This window comes from Myxocyprinus asiaticus, chromosome 28 (genome assembly GCF_019703515.2).
Source record: "Myxocyprinus asiaticus isolate MX2 ecotype Aquarium Trade chromosome 28, UBuf_Myxa_2, whole genome shotgun sequence".
NCBI classification, from domain to species: domain Eukaryota; kingdom Metazoa; phylum Chordata; class Actinopteri; order Cypriniformes; family Catostomidae; genus Myxocyprinus; species Myxocyprinus asiaticus.
This window is the reverse complement of record NC_059371.1, coordinates 43897450-43917619: the sequence shown is the minus strand read 5'-3', so window position 1 is coordinate 43917619 and position 20170 is coordinate 43897450. Positions and strand designations below refer to the sequence as shown.

The window sequence follows — 20170 nt, the reverse complement described above, 5'->3', positions numbered from 1 at the left end:
GTAAGAATGACGTGTATGAATATTAAGTTGCACTTTTTCTAGAGTCATTACGGTAGTAATTCTGATATTCCATATACGGCCCTCTGTATCACTGAATACGGCCCATCGGACAAGACCGAGGATTGATTTTATTTATTTGAAAAAGGGATTATGTAAAGATTGCATTCAGTTTATGATGTTATTACAACTATTGACCAGAAGAGGTCATTTGTTCTTAGCAGACCTGCTGATCACTCTAGGATTCTAGCATGCAACATCATTTATAAGGTAAATTGAGCTAAATTTTACCTCAGCTTGTCAATGTACGCAGGTGGAACCCATGTCTTTTGTTTGCCTGGATACGAAATTAAAGATTTCAGTTTGATTTGCAAATACACCATTGATCAAGTGATCAAAGAGGCGTACAGTATGAGAGACACATACGACTGAGCTGCTCTCTTCAGTGCGGGAATCACCAAGTGACATCTAATGCTGTTTTGGTCGTGCTTGTGAAAAACAAAAAAGTTGTTATAAGAGGGAGAAACTTTGAAGAAATGCACGATTGAGATGCCTGACTGACTGTTGAAAAGTCTTGTGAATAGAGAGAATGTTGTTCTCCGACACACGGGAATATTCGGTCCATGCGTGTATGTTGTGGTGCTGAAATGTTTTGTATTAATGCACTGAAATGTTATGTTCTTGTATCCAGTATTGTTATTGATGATAATATTTAGATTTTAACTAATATCTATAAGCTGTTTTATGAGGTGGGGCTGAAAATGTTGTCTGTTGATTTGTGTGTTTGTCTGTTGCAAATGTAGAAAATGCAAATGAGATACATTTTCTTGAAAATATAAGTCTGAAGTATATTGCTTGTCAATTGAACATGAATTTGTACATGTGAATGGCATGTTTAGTAAAAATGCAAGTTACAAAATAATTATATTTGTTTTTATAAATATTGTTAAATAAAAATGTTAATATAGGTAACAAAATCTTTAAAAGAACATTGCATTAGTTGTGCATAGATTACCCACAATAATTGAGGAAAGGGGTGAATGTTGTTAGAGTGCGGATTTGTAATCTGGCCCCTTGGTAGAATGGAGAAAAAATGTTGGCCCTCGCCCCCTTCAAAGTTGCACATCCCTGGGAGTCACGTGTGAGCGACGAGCTCTGCGCACTTTGCTGAATTTTCAATTATTTTCATGTTATAATCTGGTGAATTTTGATACACCCAGTTACACATTTGCCCTTTGTTGCAAAAAATGGCAAAGAAGTCACAAAGAACACTTACATGTTCAGGATGAAAGCCCCGACAGGCCTACAGACCGGGGACTCGATTTGGATGGCGCGACGGGAGAGGAGATCCAGCGTCAATTGTCCAACATGTCGGTGATGTTGACGAAGATTCTTGCTGACTTGGAGGATCTCGCTGTAATACGTCGATCGATCACGACGATGGAAATAAAATTCTTCGAGTTAGGTAGAAGAGTGACTGATGTTGAAAAACGAATCGATTTTTTGGAATCTTCGGAGAGGGAATTAACCGCTAATCCGCCCGCGACCAAAATTGATTTGGAACATCTCCTTGTAAAGCTTGAAGATCTTGAGAATAGAAGCCACAGGAATAATGTCAGAATTGTTGGAATTCCTGAGCATGAGGAGGGCAGAGATATTGTGAAATTTCTAGACAAGTTTTTCCCGAGTCTGCTCGACATAACAGGCCACAAGCTGGAAATCAAGCGAGCTCACAGAGTGCCAGCTCACAGGTCTGCTGAGAGAGACAGGCCCAGATCGATTCTGGCCAGATTTCTGAGATCATCCGATAAAGATCTTGTGTTGCACCAGGCGAGGAGCAAAGGGAAGCTTTCTTGGAAGAACCATAATATTTTCTTGTTCCCGGACTTTGCGAGTTCGACGAGAGAAATGCGATCAGTTCAAGGAATGTAAGAAACTCTTACATCAGAAAAACATCTCGTTTGCTGTGGTGTTTCCAGCAAAACTTAGAATAGAAACGAAAAACGGTCGCAAAGTATTTACATGTCCAAATCTGGCAATGTCTTTTATAGAATCAATGTCTGAGTAAACCATTGGATGTTTCTCATGTAAGTGGGCCTGACTCGCTGTACCTAACTCTTGAGGAAGCTGGGCGACATTTTGGGTTTTTTGTGTTGGCTCCGCCTAGCGGCTGGAGCTTGTTTTGGGAATAACACTTTCCTTGGAGAAACTTTTGCATTGATGAAAGATTACTTTTGCATTGAAATTTTTACCTCAGCCATTGATATTAATAATGCTTTTAAAGAATTCTATCTTGATCTCTATAGTTCCATGTCTTCATCTACTGATGAAGATATTAAAAATTTTGTGGAACCATTAGATCTTCCTAAACTGACGACTGAGCAAAAAAATTATCTTGATTCTGAGAGAAACTTGGAGGAGCTTGACGAGGTAATTAAGGCCTTACCTACAGGCAAGGCTCCGGGGCCAGATGGTTTTGCCGCTGAATTTTTTAGATCCTATGCTACAGAACTGGCTCCACTTTTGTTAGAAGTTTATACTGAATCATTAAAGAATGGAAAGCTTCCGCCAACCATGACGCAAGCCCGGATCAGTCTGATTCTTAAAAAGGACAAAGATCCAAGCGAGTGTAAAAGTTACCGTCCAATTGATGATTTTCAAGGGGTGGTGGCGGGAGGCGTGGCGCATAAGCTTCTGCTTTATGCAGATGATATTTTATTATTTGTCTCTGACCCTAATAAATCTATGCCTTGCCTCCACAGAATTATGAATTCCTTTTCTAAATTCTCAGGATACAAAGTCAACTGGTCTAAATCCGAAGCATTGGCTCTGACAGCGTACTGTCCAGTAACGGCCTTTCAGCCAGGCGCCTTCCAATGGCCCAAACAGGGCATTAAGTATTTGGGCATTTTGTTCCCCAAAAATTTGTCTGATTTAGTTAGAGATAATTTTGATCCCTTAGTAAAATGGTGGGTAGGTGGGCTTCATTACATTCATCGATGAGTGGGAAGGTTAATGTTATTAAAATGAACTGTATTCCAAAATTTAACTACCTGCTACAGTCTCTCCCAGTAGATTTGAAAGCTTAGCGAAGTCTTTTATTTGGAATGGTAAACGTCCCAGATTACAATTCAATAAGTTACATAGACCGATTGACAAAGGTGGGCTAGGCTTACCCAAGATTTCGTTTTATTATTATGCATTCGGTCTCAGACATTTGGCTCATTGGTCGCTTCCACCTGAAAGAGCCCCTCCCTGGTTCTGCATTGAACAAGAACTTCTTGCCCCTATCTTGCCATTGCAATGTCTTTCTACGAAGCTGCCCAGAGAACTAAAGACACATCACGTTATCTCACACATGCAGTTAGTGTGGACAAGGGTTTCCCGTGTGCTCAATTCGGACATTTACCTGAACGTTGCCGCAAGTATTTGGTTAAACCCTAAACTGTGTATTAATAAGTCCCCTTTTTGCTGGACAGAGTGGATTGAGAAGGGAGTTGCTACGCTGGGTGACCTGTATGAAAATGGAGCATTGAGATCCTTTGAAAATATTACACACCGGTTTGGGATTCCCAGATCTCAATTCTTCAGGTACTTACAGCTGCACCATCTATTTTGTACCATCTTTGGGTGTAGTACACAGCCCCCTAAAGCTGCAGACACTCTTGAGATGGTACTAGCGGCTTTTGGAAAGGGTCACGAGGCTTCAGCGTACTATTCCTGGCTAATTCAGAGTCTAGGGGATGGGGTTTTGACATCTCTCAAGAAGTTATGGGAGAATGACTTGAATTTAGTACTGGAGGATGAAGAATGGGGTAGGATTTAAAAAAATGCCAAGTCTATGTCTAGGGATGCAAGGATGCGCCTCATTCAGTTTAAGATTCTGCATCGTTTTTATTGGACTCCCTCTAGATTGCATAGGCTTGGTCTTAAAGATACACCCACCTGTTGGCGATGCCAATCAGAGGATTGGGACATAGCCCATGTTTTTTGGTATTGTACTAAGATTCAAGAGTTTTGGTCGAGGGTTCAGAGTTATGTCTGTGAGATCCTGAGCACTCAGATTTCATTCTGCCCCAGACTTTGTATTTTGGGGGATGGGGCAGGGGTTAACTTAGGGAACATACACATTGAAAACTGGGTCCTTACCAGTGTGATGATCGGTAGGAAATTGATCCTTGGGGGATGGAAGTCGGCTGGTGCACCCTCATTTCATGAGTGGTGCACCGAATTGGGCACGAATTGGGCCTTTGAAAAGATGTCGCATAGTCGGCTGGGCAGCTTGGGTACCTTTGAGAAGAAGTGGGGCACTTATTTGGCCTTCTTGGAGGGTGCCAGGGAGGAACAGTGGAGAGGGACAGTTTAAATGGTGTGTATGTAATTAATTGATGTGTGGAACCCTTTTTCTTTTTTGTTGGGCAATTTTTAGTTTTTTTATATCTGAGTATTTATTTATTTATTTTGGACTGTTTGCTTGTATGTGTGTCTGTTATTATTCTGTGTCTGACCACTGGGTTGTGTGTTGGGTGGGTGGGGGGAAGGAGGGAGCGGGGTATATTTTGTTGAAATTGATTCTGTGTTTTCATGTGCTGTTTATGTTGATTTGAGTGTGGAATCAATAAAAATTGTTAATGACAAAAAAAAAAAACAAAAAAAAAAGTTGCACATCCCTGCACTACAGTAACTATAGTTTAATCATAGTATTTAGTTAAACCACAGTTACCACTCAATTTACCAAGGTTACTACTACAATATTACGGTAGTAAAACCATGGTTAACTTTTTTTTTTTAAGTACTTCCTAACAACACTTACAATTATAAGAAATATGAAATGTCACCTTTAGATATACAGTATAACAACTATCATGCCAAGGTCCAAATCACTGAGATCAAATTTTTTTCCCCATTCTAATGGTGGATGTGAACATTAACTGAAGCTCCTGACCCTTATCGGCATGATTTTATGCACTGCACTGCTACCACACGATTGGCTTATTAGATAATCGCATGGATGATTGTTGGTGCCAGACAGGCTGGTTTGAGTATTTCTGTAACTGCTGATCTCCTGGGATTTTCACACACAACAGTCTCTAGAATTTACTCAGAATGGTGCCAAAAACAAAAAAAACATCAAGTGTATATACACTGGTGGCCAAAAGTTTGGGATAATGTACAGATTTTGCTGTTTTGGAAGGAAACTGATACTTTAATTCACCAAAGTGGCATTCAACTGATCACAGAGTATAGTCAGGATATTACTGATGTGCCATCACTATTTGAAAAAGTAATATTTTATCAAATCTAGACAGGCCCCATTTCCAGCAGCCATCACTCCAACACCTTATCCTTGTGTAATCATGCTAAATTGCGAATTTGTACTAGAAAATCACTTGACATTATATCAAACACAGCTGAAAGTTAATGGTTTGTTAAATAAAGCTGTTTAAAAAAAAAAAAACAGCTTTCTCAAGAAACTCGTCATTCAATCATTGGTTCTGGCTCTAACAAAGACAGAAAGAGATGTGGAAAACCAGATGTACAACTAAACAAGAGGATAAGTACATCAGAGTCTCTAGTTTGAGAAATAGACACCTCACATGTCCTCAGCTGACAGCTTCATTGAATTCTACCCGCTCAACACCAGTTTCATGTACAACAGTAAAGAGAAGACTCAGGGGTGCAGGCCTTATGGGAAGAATTGCAAAGAAAAAGCCACTTTTTTGATGAGAACTCTTTGAAATGGTAGTAATTTTCCACATTATTAATGTTCTGACTATACATTGTAATCAGTTGAATGCCACTTTGGTGAATAAAAGTACCAATTTCTTTCCGTATGAGCAAAATCTGACAATTAAGCAAATTAAAATCATGACATGTCTTAATTTTTTATTTATTAAACTGCTAAAGGCTACAACCTTAGTGTGAAACAGATGTATACTTTGAATGAAAGTATAAATCTGACCGTTCATACTCTGGAAACTCCACAGACATTGTGAATCATTCACGTTGTTTGAGATGACAAAACAGAGCACTAATCCACTGTGAACTCTGCAGCACATGTAAACTATATATTTACAGTCAGAAGTTTACATACACGTTAGCCAATTACATTAAAACTCAGTTTTTCACAAGTTGTGACATTTAATTGTAGAAAACATTTCCTTTCTTAGGATCACTACTTTATTTTAAGAATGTGAAATGGCAGGATAATAGTAAGGAGAATTATTTATTTCAGCTTTTATTTCTTTTATCACGTTCCCAGTGGGTAAGAGGTTTATATACGCTTTGTTAGTATTTGGTAGCATTGCCTTTAAATTGTTTAACTTGGGTCAAATGTTTTTGGTAGCCTTTCACAAGCTTCTCATAATAAGTTGCTGGAATTTTGTCCCATTCCTCCAGACAGAACTGGTGTAACTGAGTCAGGTTTGTAGGTCTCCTTGCTCGCACACACTTATTCAGTTCTGCTCATACATTTTCTATCAGATTGAGGTCAAGGCTTTGTGATGGCCACTCCAGTAGCTTGACTTTGTTGTCCTTAAGCCATTTTGCCACAACTTTGGAGGTATGCTTGGGGTCATTGTCCATTTGTAAGACCCATTTGCGTCCAAGCTTTAACTTCATGGCTGATGTCTTGAGATGTTGCTTCAATATATCCACATAATTTTCCTTCCTCATGATGCCATCTATTTTGTGACATGCCCCAGTCCCTCCTGCTGCAAAGCACCCCCACAACATGATGCTGCCACCCCCATGCTTCACAGTTGGGTTGGGTGTTCTTTGGCTTGCAACCCTTACCCTTTTTCCTCCAAAAGTAACGATAGTCATTATGGCCAAAAAGTTCAATTTTTGTTTCATTAGACCAGAGGACATTTCTCCAAAAAGTCTTTGTCCCCATGTGCACTTTCAAAGTGTAGTCTGCCTTTTTTATTGCGGTTTTGGAGCAGTGGCTTCTTCCTTGCTGAGCTGCCTTTCAGGTTATGTCTATATAGGACTCGTTTTACTGTGGATATAGACACTTGTCTACGTGTTTCCTCCAGCATCTTCACAAGGTCCTTTGCTGTTGTTCTGGGATTGATTTGCACTTTTCACACCAAACTACATTCATCTCTAGGAGAATGCATCTCCTTCCTGAACGGCATGATGGCTGCGTGGTCCCATGGTGTTTATACTTGTGTATTATTGTTTGTACAGATGAATGTGGTACCTTCAGGCATTTGAAAATTGCTCCCAAAGAAGAACCAGACTTGTGGAGGTCCACAATTTTTTTTTTCTCTTACCTGATGTCTTCTGATTTTCCCATGATGTCAAGTAAAGAGGCACTGAGTTTGAAGGTAGGCCTTAAAATACATCCACAGGTACACCTCCAATTGATTCCAATTAGCCTATCAGAAGCTAATTGGCTAATGGCTTAATATAATTTTTGGGAATTTTCCAAACTGCTTAAAGGCACAGTCAGCTTAGTGAATGTAAATTTCTGACCCACTGGAATTGTGATATAGTCAGTTAAAAGTGAAACAATCTGTCTGTAAACAATTGTTGGAAAAATGACTCGTCATGCACAAAGTAGATGCGCTAAATGACTTGCCAAAACTATAGTTTGTTAATATGAAATATGAAAAGTGGTTAAAAAATTAGTTTTAATGACTACAACCTAAGTGTATGTAAACTTCTGACTTCAACTATATAGATGTGTGTATATATATATATATATATATATATATATATATATATATATATATATATATATATATATATGGCTGTGTATATGAGGGGCTGCATGATGTTAGCAAATAATAACAGTGACCGTTTACATTGAAGTCTTGAGCTAGAGATGTTTAGACAGAGAGACAGGGACAAGTTTAAGAATTATAATATATAAATAATTTCTGACTATTGTGGTGCAAAAAAGTTAGTCGCAGGGAAGATAATAAAATGATAATGTAATTTTAGATTGTTTATACTAATAGTTTATGTTGTTGTTCAGTTTGATTTGTTTTTACATTTGTTCCTCTTAAATTGATTTTTGTCAACTTTGTTCATTGCAGGGCTGATGGAAGTGAAAGAAGAACATCAAGAACTGAATGAAGTGGAAGAGAAGTATCATGAAGAAAAATCTTTGAGTTGCTCAAAGACTAAAAATAATTTTTCACTAATTTATCCTCAAAGAAGAGCAGGCAAGAAAGTTTTTACTTGCTCTCAGTGCAGAAAATGTTTCACAAATAAAAGACGGCTTGATGTACACATGAGAGTTCACACTGGAGAGAAGCCTTTCACATGCCGTTTGTGTGGAAAGAGTTTCACACATAAAGGAAATTTTAATGTGCACATGAGAATTCATAATGTAGAAAAACCTTACAAGTGCTCACACTGTGGAAAGAGTTTCACTCATTCACAAACCCTGAGAACACATGAGAGAATTCATAATGGAGAGAAACAATACAAATGCTCACACTGTGGAAAGAGTTTCACTCGGCCAGACAAATTGAAATCACATGAAAGAATTCATACTGGAGAGAAACCTTACAAGTGCTCAAACTGTGGAAAGAGTTTCACTCGGCCAGACAAATTGAAATTACATGAGAGAATCCATACTGGAGAGGAACCTTACAAGTGCTCGCACTGTGAAAGGAGTTTCACTCGGCCAGACAGCTTGAAATTACATGAGAGAATCCATTCTGGAGAGGAACTTTACAAGTGCTCACACTGTGAAAAGAGTTTCACTCGGTCAGAAAACCTGAAAGCACATGAGAGAATCCATACTGGAGAGGAACTTTACAAGTGCTCACACTGTGAAAAGAGTTTCACTCGGTCAGAAAACCTAAAAACACATGAGAGAATTCATACTGGAGAGAAACCTTACAAGTGCTCACAATGTGGAAAGAGTTTCACTTGGTCACAAAGCTTGAAAAAACATGAGAGAATTCATACTGGAGAGAAACCATACAAGTGCTCACACTGTGGAAAGAGTTTCACTTTGCCAGACAGCTTGAGAGCACATGAGAGAATGCATACTGGAGAGAAACCATACAAGTGCTCACACTGTGGAAAGAGTTTCACTCTGTCAAAAATCCTGAAAAAACATGAGAGAATTCACACTGTAGAGAAACCATACAAGTGCTCACACTGTGAAATGAGATTCACTAAGTCACAAAACCTAGAAACACACAAGAGAATCCATACTGGAGAGAAACCATTCAAGTGTTCACACTGTGAAAAGAGTTTCACTCGGTCAGAACATCTGAAAACACACGAGAGAAATCATACTAGAGAGAAACCATACAAGTGCTCACACTGTGAAAAGAGTTTCATTCATTCACAAACCCTGAAAACACATGAGAGAACTCATACTGGAGAGAAACATTACAAGTGCTCACACTGTGAAAAGAGTTTCACTCGGTCACAACACCTGAAAACTCACGAGAGAATTCATACTGGAGAGAAACCTTACAAGTGCTCACACTGTGGAAAGAGTTTCAATGCACCACAAAGATTGAAAACGCACAAGAGAATTCATACTGGAGAGAAACCTTACAAGTGCTCTCACTGTGAAAAGAGTTTCACTTGGCCAGACAGCTTGAAATCACACGAGAGAATTCATACTGGAGAGAAACCATACAAGTGCTCACACTGTGGAAAGAGTTTCACTGCGCCACAAAGCTTGAAAACACACAAGAGAATTCATACCGGAGAGAAACCTTACAAGTGCTCACACTGTGGAAAGAGTTTCACTTGGCCAGACAGCTTGAAATCACATGAGAGAGTTCATACAGGAGAGAAACCATACAAGTGCTCACACTGTGGAAAGAGTTTCACTCTGTCAAAAAACCTGAAAACACATGAGAGAATTCATACTGGAGAGAAACCATACAAGTGCTCACACTGTGGAAAGAGTTTCACTCAGTCAAAAACCCTGAAAAAACATGAGAGAATTCATACTGGAGAGAAACCATACAAGTGCTCACACTGTGGAAAGACTTTCATTCTGTCAAAAACCCTGAAAAAACATGAGAGAATTCACACTGACGAGAAACCATGCAAGTAGGCCTGTCATGATAACTACTTTTGTTGGACGATATATACAGTATATATACAGTTGTGCTCAAACGTTTGCATAACCTTGGAGAATTGGTAATATATGTACCATTTTTAAAGAAAACATGAGCAAGCAGGCAAAACACATTTCTTTTATTTCTTATGGGATTCATAGTCAACTGTAGGTTATAACAGAATGGCACAATCATAAAACAAAACAAAACATGGCAACAAAGAAAAAAATGAAATGACCCCTGTTCAAAATTCTGCATACTCTTAGTTCTTAATACTGTGTATTGCCCCCTTTAGCATCAATGACAGCGTGCTGTCTTTTGTAATAGTTGTCTATGAGGCCCCAAATTCTTGCAGGTGGTATAGCTGCCCATTCGTCTTGGCAAAATGCCTCCAGGTCATGCAAAGTCTTTAGTCGTCTTGCATGAACGGCATGTTTAAAATCTCCCCAAAGTGGGTCGATGATATTAAGGTCAGGAGACTATGATGGCCACTCCAGAACCTTCACCTTTTTCTGCTGTAACCACTGGAGGGTCAACTTGGCCTGTCGTGCTGGAAAGTCCAAGAGCATCCCATGCACAGCTTTCGTGCAGAAGAATGCAAATTGTCTGCCAGAATTTTCTGATAACATGCTGTAATTTTCATCTTGCCATCAATTTTCACAAGATTCCCCGTGCCTTTAGAGCTCACACACCCCCAAAACATCAGTGAGACACCACCATGCTTCACAGTGGGGATGGTATTCTTTTCACTATAGGCCTTGTTGACCCCTCTCCAAACATAGCGCTCATGGTTGTGACCATAATGCTTTATTTTGGTCTCGTCACTCCAAATTACAGTGCGCCAGAAGCTGTGAGGTGTGTCAAGGTGTTGTTGGGCATATTGTAACCGGGCTTTTTTGTGGCATTGGTGCATTAAAGGCTTCTTTCTGGCAACTCGACCATGCAGCTCATTTTTGTTCAAGTATCGTCGTATTGTGCTCTTTGAAACAACCACACCGTCTTTTTCCAGAGCAGCCTGTATTTCTCCTGAGGTTACCTGTGGATTTTTCTTTGTATCCCGAACAATTCTTCTGGCAGTTGTGGCTGAAATCTTTCTTGGTCTATCTGACTTTGGCTTGGTATCAAGAGATCCCCGAATTTTCCACTTCTTAATAAGTGATTGAACAGTGCTGACTGGCATTTTCATGGCTTTGGATATCTTTTTATATCCTTTTCCATCTTTATAATGTTCCATTACCTTGTTACGCAGGTCTTTTGACAGTTCTTTTCTGCTCCCCATGGCTCAGTATCTAGCCTGCTCAGTGCATCCACCTGAGAGCTAAGAAACTCATTGACTATTTATACACAGACACTAATTCCAATTTTAAAAGCCACAGGTGTGGGAAATTAACCTTTAATTGCCATTTAAACCAGTGTGTGTCACCTTGTGTGTCTGTAACAAGGCCAAACATTCAAGGGTGTGTAAACTTTTAATCAGAGCCATTTGGGTGATTTCTGTTATCATTATGATTTAAAAAGGAGCCAAACAACTATGTGATAATAAATGGCTTCATATGATCACTATCCTTAAATAAAAGACAATTTTTATGCATGATCAGTCATATTTTCAAAATTTCTGCCAGGGTATGCAAACTTTTGAGCACAACTATACATGATCAAACATATATAAATAATGCCAAATGTAAGTGTATATTGGAATTATTGCATCTTATTCAATTAAGTATGTTAATTGTTTATTGTCATCAGTGTTTTATTCAGTGATCCTGCATGTCGAATACGACTGAAAACTTGTAACCTACAGCACCCAATACAGACACTGATGTACAAACTAGGGATGCACCGAGACCACTTTTTCTCTTCCTATCCGATATCTGAAATCTCAGTATCGGCCGATCCCGATCTGATACCAGCATTGTTGTTTTTTATATAATCAGTTTTGAATATCTTTACCTCATTGTGTGGAACTAATTGGAGGTACTCTTCTATATGTTAAGAAACACAAACCTCTAAGTACACATTATTTCAATATAAATGTATAGTCTATAAAGAAACTTTATTGTGAACTAGTCTACTGGATAATGTAGCTGCTAAATTAACAGTAATTCAAGTGGAAGTCTTCAGTAGAAAAGAAGCCAGTAATGCAAACATTTTTCAGCTTGTATCTGGACTTTAAAGGATTCAGATCTCTTTTTTTGTTCAATTTAGTTGTAAGATATCAGTCCTTAGTCTTTGCAAAATAAATTTGCAAAGATTTCAAACAAACTTCTTTCATGTTGTCATTATGGGGTTTGTTTGTAGAATTTTGAGGAAAATAATGAATTTAATCCATTTTGGAATAAGGCTGTAACATAACAAAATGTGGAAAAAGTGAAGCGCTGTGAATACTTTATATATATTTATATATATATACGGTATATAGTAGATAATGTGTGTAATTTGTAATGTTTACCTCCTGCATTCATGATGCTAATTCGCTATATGCGGCCACAATATGCACCGATTACACGCTGTTATTGTAATTTATGATGACACTGATACTACTGCAACAATGGGTGTATAAAAGAGTGTTAATTTTTTAAAGAGTGATGATAATATCTATCTTCAGGCAGATGTCTGAATGGCATTTGCTGCAGGAGGCACATGAATAAAAAATGAGTAAATTTTATTCCTTTTGTAGACTAAATAAAATCGCATGAAATGTCTCTATGCAAACGATCATACAGATGTACAGTGCATCCGGAAAGTATTCACAGCGCTTCACTTTTTCCACATTTTGTTATGTTACAGCCTTATTCCAAAATGGATTAAATTCATTATTTTCCTCAAAATTCTACAAACAATACCCCATAATGACAACGTGAAAGAAGTTTGTTTGAAATCTTTGCAAATTTATTAAAAATAAATAACGAAAAAAGTCACATGTACATAAGTATGCACAGCCTTTGCCATGACAATCAAAATTGAGCTCAGGTGCATCCTGTTTCCACTGATCATCCTTGAGATGTTTCTACAATTTGATTGGAGTCCACCTGTGGTAAATTCAGTTGATTGGACATGATTTGGAAAGGCACACACCTGTCTATATAAGGTCCCACAGTTAACAGTGCATGTCAGAGCACAAACCAAGCCATGAAGTCCAAGGAATTGTCTGTAGACCTCGAGACAGGATTGTATCGAGACACAGATCTGGGGAAGGGTACAGAAAAATTTCTGCAGCATTGAAGGTCCCAATGAGCACAGTGGCATCCATCATCCGTAAATGGAAGAAGTTTGGAACCACCAGGACTCTTCCTAGAGCTGGCCGCCTAGCCAAACTGAGCGATCGGGGGTGAAGGGCCTTAGTCAGGGAGGTGACCAAGAAACCGATGGTCACTCTGACAGAGCTCCAGCATTTCTCTGTGGAGAGAGGAGAACCTTCCAGAAGAACAACCATCTCTGCAGCACTCCACCAATCAGGCCTGTATGGTAGAGTGGCCAGATGGAAGCCACTCCTCGGTAAAAGGCACATGACAGCCCGCCTGGAGTTTGTCAAAAGGCACCTGAAGGACTCTCAGACCATGAGAAACAAAGATTGAACTCTTTGGCCTGAATGGCAAGCATCATGTCTGGAGGAAACCAGGCACCGCTCATCACCTGGCCAATACCATCCCTACAGTGAAGCATGGTGGTGGCAGCATCATGCTGTGGGGATGTTTTTCAGCGGCAGGAACTGGGAGACTGGTCAGGATCGAGGGAAAGATGAATGCAGCAATGTACAGAGACATCCTTGATGAAAACCTGCTCCAGAGCGCTCTGGACCTCAGACTGGGGTGAAGGTTCATCTTCCAACAGGACAATGACCCTAAGCACACAGCCAAGATAACAAAGGAGTGGCTCCGGGACAACTCTGTGAATGTTCTTGAGTGGCCCAGCCAGAGCCCAGACATGAACCCGATTGAACATCTCTGGAGAGATCTGAAAATGGCTGTGCACCAATGCTCCCCATCCAACCTGATGGAGCTTGAGAGGTCCTGCAAAGAAGAATGGGAGAAACTGCCCAAAAATAGGTGTGCCAAGCTTGTAGCATCATACTCAAAAAGATTTGAGGCTGTAATTGGTGCCAAAGGTGCTTCAACAAAGTATTGAGCAAAGGCTGTGAATACTTATGTACATGTAATTTGTTTCGTTTTTTATTTTTAATAAATTTGCAAAGATTTCAAACAAACTTCTTTCACATTGTCATTATGGGGTATTGTTTGTAGAATTTTGAGGAAAATAATGAATTTAATCAATTTTGGAATAAGGCTGTAACATAACAAAATGTGGAAAAAGTGAAGCGCTGTGAATACTTTCCGGATGCACTGTAGGTAATTTGTTTTTTTTTACCAGCTCGCTCATAACTTTGGACGCCATTGTGTTTATGTTGATTGATCTTTAACTGACTGAACAACGTATTCAAAATTAGTTACATTATTTTAGTCTTAAAGTAGGACTTCTAGGTCACACCTACCGATGACATAGACCAGTGGCAGTAAGGAAGAAGTTTTCCTGAAATTTTGCACCGGCAAGCTGTTAGCAACCACTGAAGTGAATGCAAAAACACCTTAGTTTTGGCCAGGTTTATTTTTAAATGACATCACACCCATTCGTTCCTCAAATTTGTGTGAAGTGTGCAGGGGCCTTCAGAGTTATTTATTTGAGAATCAAAATACATTGGTAGCGCTGTGTGTTTTACACTTTAGACTCAGTAGAGGGCAGCACTACTGCTGAAATGAGCAGCTGGAAACACTGCCAGAATATGTTGTTCCATCCATATCAGTGGAAAATTCACACAGGAGAACTGTTATTGAAGATCAGACTATTCCGGTATTTTGCAAATAATTCTCGCCACCCAACCCTACTCTTGATTGAGCTTAACTCGTATTGAGCCCGGAATATTCCATTAAACCTTATACCAAGCGCACAATAAACAAATTACAGTGGGCATATGCTTGAATGAAGTCACAATCCCAAACTTCATACACAAACTTACGCACATAGCGACGGAAGAGTTTATAACATGTCAACATATATCATGTGAAGGATGGCTCACTCCCATTACTGCACTGATTGGCACAAAATGGTGAAAAATAAGAACAAAAACACTATAAAAAAATTATGTTCAGACAGCAGGTAGGGAGACGTGGGTGATGTTATATAATTTAATTATTATTTTGAATCCTGCTTCCGAGTGCATTTCTTTCTGGGAAACACAAAATTTTCCCTCAGTGTTAGTATATGGTTTCCATTTGGTTATTTTTGGGGGGAACCAATTCTTAACGTTCTAGGAAGGCACGTTTTTATTCACTAGCTTTTGACTGAGATTGCACTGGTTGTTGCTAAATTTGTGGTCATCCATTTCTTATTTTGTTCTATTCTTAATTATAATTCATATCTGTATGATGCCATTAAAATTGTCTTTCTAATTTTATTTTATTATAATATTTGTTTTGTTTCCTTGCAAAAAAAAAAAAAATTCTGTGGATTGTAATTGGTTTTTCCTTAAATGTCCAGGATTTTGTTCATTTCTTTAGCTGTTAAATGTTCTATATGAACTAGATCTGAAGTAAATGTGAGTGGTGCTTGGCGTGGCAAAACCCATCATCACAATGTCCCACAAAGGGCCTCAGTACACTGCCCAGAGTCAAAAGTTTAAGGCTGGCACCAGAATGTTTACACCCTAAAGTCATAAAACTCTCACACAGAAGAGCATCTCCACCTGAGACAACACACCCTTATGATTAATGACCATAAAATGCAAATCTCACTCATATCTGCCCCCTCTCTCACCTCAGGTCACTTTCGGGTCACCAAAAACTAAGTTGTGACTTATCCTGTTCTGTAATGTAAAAGATTTTCTGATCATACATGTTTGGTATCATTCAAGAGGTCTCAATGCAACTGGTAAAATGGTCTCATTCCCTTTCAGCAAAGTCAAATCACAAGTAAGATTTAAGAACATAGTAAAATACTGTATTCTATCAGGGGCATGCATCTCCCATGACTCACAGGAACCACCAGATGCTGTATGCAGATTAGGTCCATTCTTTGTAAACATCAAACAACCTAGTTTCAAAAGTCTACTTTCAACTCCCTAAATTGTAAACCAAATCCTGGATAATATCAAACAAACACATCTGAAATAGCAATAGAATCGTTTGGTACTTAAGGAGAGATGGCAGAGGAGCTCGGGGAGTCTGTAGTCAGATATCCCACACAATTGCTTTGTGTAGTTTTCCATTGTCAGGTATGTTTCTTTGACTTGTCTTTTATTTTTAGGAATGTTTGTTTATTCTGATCATGTGTGAAATTGGCTTTGATCGATTTTGTAACTTATGTTTTAAATTCTACCTGCCAAATAAATTGTTACTTTTTGATTTATTCTGTATTTCTCCGAAATTATTCATTACCGGTAGATTCGAGGGACGCCTTTTGTTACTGCAAACTTATGTCCAGGATAATGATCATTACTGGAGCTTATGTATAGGAGAAAACCACATAAGACTACCAGTCACTGCTTATAACCGTCTTAGCAAGTTGTATCAAACAAAACTATCATCTGGTTGAGCAAGCAGTAAGCGGCCGAACCAGATGATATTAGTAAACCCTGCAACCGCTGACTATGAACGGGACTGGCGATTTTGTGTCCGTGAGATCTATGCAATTAATCGGCCGGTATATGACTCTGAGCAACAGTCGGGACCCGAATGAAAGGATAATGAATGTTAGGATGATTCAGAGTAATCAATAATTTAAGATTAAATTAAAAGAATGATCAGAAATCAATTAGAGCTTAAATCTAAATTAGAGGTTCAGTTTAAATTGGAGTCAAATTAATATAAAATTGGAGTCAGATAAAAGTAATAACAGTCAATTGATAAAGTGCAAATTAATAAGTGTTTTTGGTTCAGCGCTCAAAAAAGACAAAACAATGCAGAAACCTTCAGGGGCCGTTCTATTGGAATCCAACATCGGACCAATAGTTTTGGCTATACACTTTTTTTACAAAGTGGTGACCAACCTCCGTGATCTCCAGCAAGCGAGTGACATCTTTTCAGCATGACAGTCTGTTCCTCCACACAGGACATGAGATTTTACTTCTCTGTCACCAGCTGCTGTGGCAAGTCCATTCTTTTTGCCTATTAGAAGTGTTGAGGGAAAGCACAGACGCACCCCATTTATACACACATATATAACGGGTCAGAAAACCCACTGTTAGACTGGAGACCGTAAAAATCAAGTGGGGCTAAAAAATTAGACATCAACATGGATCGTCAGGGAAATGCTAGCAGCAGTGTAGATGAGGAGGTAATGGAGGCTCTTGCCGTTCAATTCAAAGATCTCCTTTTTCGTTTAAGCGACAAGGATTAAACTTAAACTGGAGACAACATCATCCAAAATGTTATTCTGGTATTCAATGGAGGAGTGCAATTGAAACTTTAATTCTAAAATCAATGAACACCGTCGTTTTTGTTTATTTACTTTGCTGCAACGAACTCGAAACAATTCAAAAGAATGAGTGGGTAGCAACTGTAAACAACTAAAATGTAGCGATTGAGATATAAACATTGCAAGTCGATGTGTTTGCATATGAAAAACAAGGCTGAGAAAAACAGTGATGTGATGAAAAATAAATTAATAGTAACAAAAGAAATGTCACTAGTTTATAAATCAGTAAAGAGTACTATAGCAACCTATTTTTAATTTTACAACTGCGCTAAACACTGTTGTTATCATAGAACACACGTGATGATAGTTGTTTGTGATATTGCATGTACACATAGACTAATGCAGTTTATTTCTGAAAACACTTGACTGTTAAGTTAACACTTAGGTTAGAGGTTGTAAATGCTTCGGGCATTCTAGACTTTTTTTCTTGTGTAAACTTGAAATAACTGTAATCATGTTTCTCTTGAAATTGTTCGTCAGTTTCAAGCTGAACGTGTTACTATGTTGGATTTGTCTTTGATATGGCACACTGTGCTATTTACCATATAGCTCCAGTTAAACCATACTGAGTACAAAATTCCATGTGGCTACCAGTAATTTTACACAATTACCAAACTCTCAGTAGTTTTACACAATTAGCATTTACCTTCAGTAACTTTAAAAAGACTGAAGGACTTAATTAGGCCTTTAAAATTCAAGAACACACTTTGCGCCTTGCATCACCTCTTTCTCTGCCCAGCCCCCTTTTCATATCATAAAATAAAATAAAGCTATGGGCATCAGCTCATTTGAGCTAGTAAGTGGAAGGGTGATTAAGATACTAATGAATTCAGAAAGTTCCCCAGCAAAACTGGGGCCTATATTGCTCACAACAGCAGACTGTGCAGGCTCAACTGCAAGAACAGCTTAAGGTGCTACACACTTCAAACTGCACTAAAATATCAGGAGTAATTCAGATCTCACCAAGGATGCTCAGTCTAATTTGATCTCTGAAACTAAATTTGCATTAGACATTGTAATGGTAAATGTTTCTATAAAGCAAAATACATCTTCCCCCTGATGGCACAAACCATACAATATGAGACTAAAGCCATCTGTAACATTTTGGCTGTGACCATCAGAGAAAAATAAAGAAAGTACCACGTTTGCAAATTTTTAAAGGTTCAACATTAACTGTTTTCTCTCTGTGGCTGTTCCCATTTCAGGTTGCAATCTTGTGAGGGACAGATGCCAAAAGGCTTCTGATCCCCCTGCATCAAGCCAGGACAACGGATTGGCCATGCAGGAGATGGGTGCGAAGGCAATCTAAAGGGGCCATCAAAACCTCACAGCACTACACAAACAAAAATAGCTATATGGCCTCGCACCGGAACCAAATTGTGCAACACCAATTGTTCTAGAACAGGTTCCACCCATCTCCCAGACACGAACATACAGAGCACACACTTTCATCACTACATTCATCACATGACATCTTGACCTGGTACAGACAGTAAAACTAACCAGGCTCAACCACTACACATCATGGAACAAAATAATGGCATAGATTCCGAAAGTACTAATCCATTGAAGATCTGGCCTGCCTCTCATATACACATAGCCTCTCACATATACGACATTCCGAACCTGTTTCCATAAAACAGTCATAATTATGGCGCACATGACATGCACTATTTACAACTTCCCGAAAACTTATTTGAAACACTGTAATGTACATGGGACGTGCATGGCTACAGTCACACATCAGTGATTTAATTACTAATTGCAAGCAAACTTGCCAGCCAAATTTCAACATTTCCACCTACATATAAATCGAACCAATTGATATGTTGTCACATACTCAGTGGTGTGTCGTCAGTGAGATGAATTCCTTCACTTATGAAGGACTGATCTTTCCTGCCAATCACTCCTTTTGCTTGGAGGTAACAGAAGACTTTTCTATGGGTCAGATCAACATCCTAGGGAGGATACCACTGGCTATGAGCACAGCACACAAGCTGTGGCAGACACAATGGACTTGGCACAAAGAATCATCTTGCAGATGGAATATCACCTCACCCAGGCACAGATAGAGACAAACCTGGCCAAAAAGACTGCACAAATCCTTTCCAGTTCATCTACACGCTCAGCACTGTATGCCTACACATGGTGGGACTTGATATTGCGGGATGTGCAAGAGGCAGTGCCCTCATCTTCACATTCACATTGTTCCAGTGTTGCTACTTCAGATACCTCATCAGATCCTTATGGACATCAACCAATGCGGCACTGACTCTTAGCCCTTTGCAACTGCACACACTTCAGCAACTGAGATTAAAAAAAAACTAAATTAAACTAAAATAAGACACAATGACCCCACAGGGACTCTTCTGGAATTGTACCCGAGGGCTAAGCGGAGGAAACTGTAAGGCTGGCACCAGGATGTCTACGCCCAAAAGGCACCATTTCCGGTAAAAGTCAAAGAACTCTGCGAGAACCAACGTCATAGAACTCTCTTACAAAAGCTGAAATCTACACCTGAATATCACCACGTGTGATAAATTGCAAATCGCCTTTGCATTGTTTTACAAAGTTGAAATCTTCACCTGAATATCACCAAAGTGTGATAATTGCAAATCAACTTGCTGCCCCCTCTTCTCTCTCCCCCTTCTCCCCTTCAG

General features: G+C 39.0%; 1 protein-coding gene across 1 annotated transcript in view; it reads left to right on the top strand.

Moving 5' to 3' along the window:
• Window positions 1–20170, top strand: part of LOC127418554 (zinc finger protein 721-like) — a 60199-nt gene that overhangs the window by 9658 nt on the left and 30371 nt on the right. The window contains exon 4 of the mRNA XM_051659131.1: window positions 8043–10016. Coding sequence (XP_051515091.1) covers window positions 8043–10016 — 1974 coding nt within the window. The remainder of the gene's footprint in view (window positions 1–8042; window positions 10017–20170) is intronic.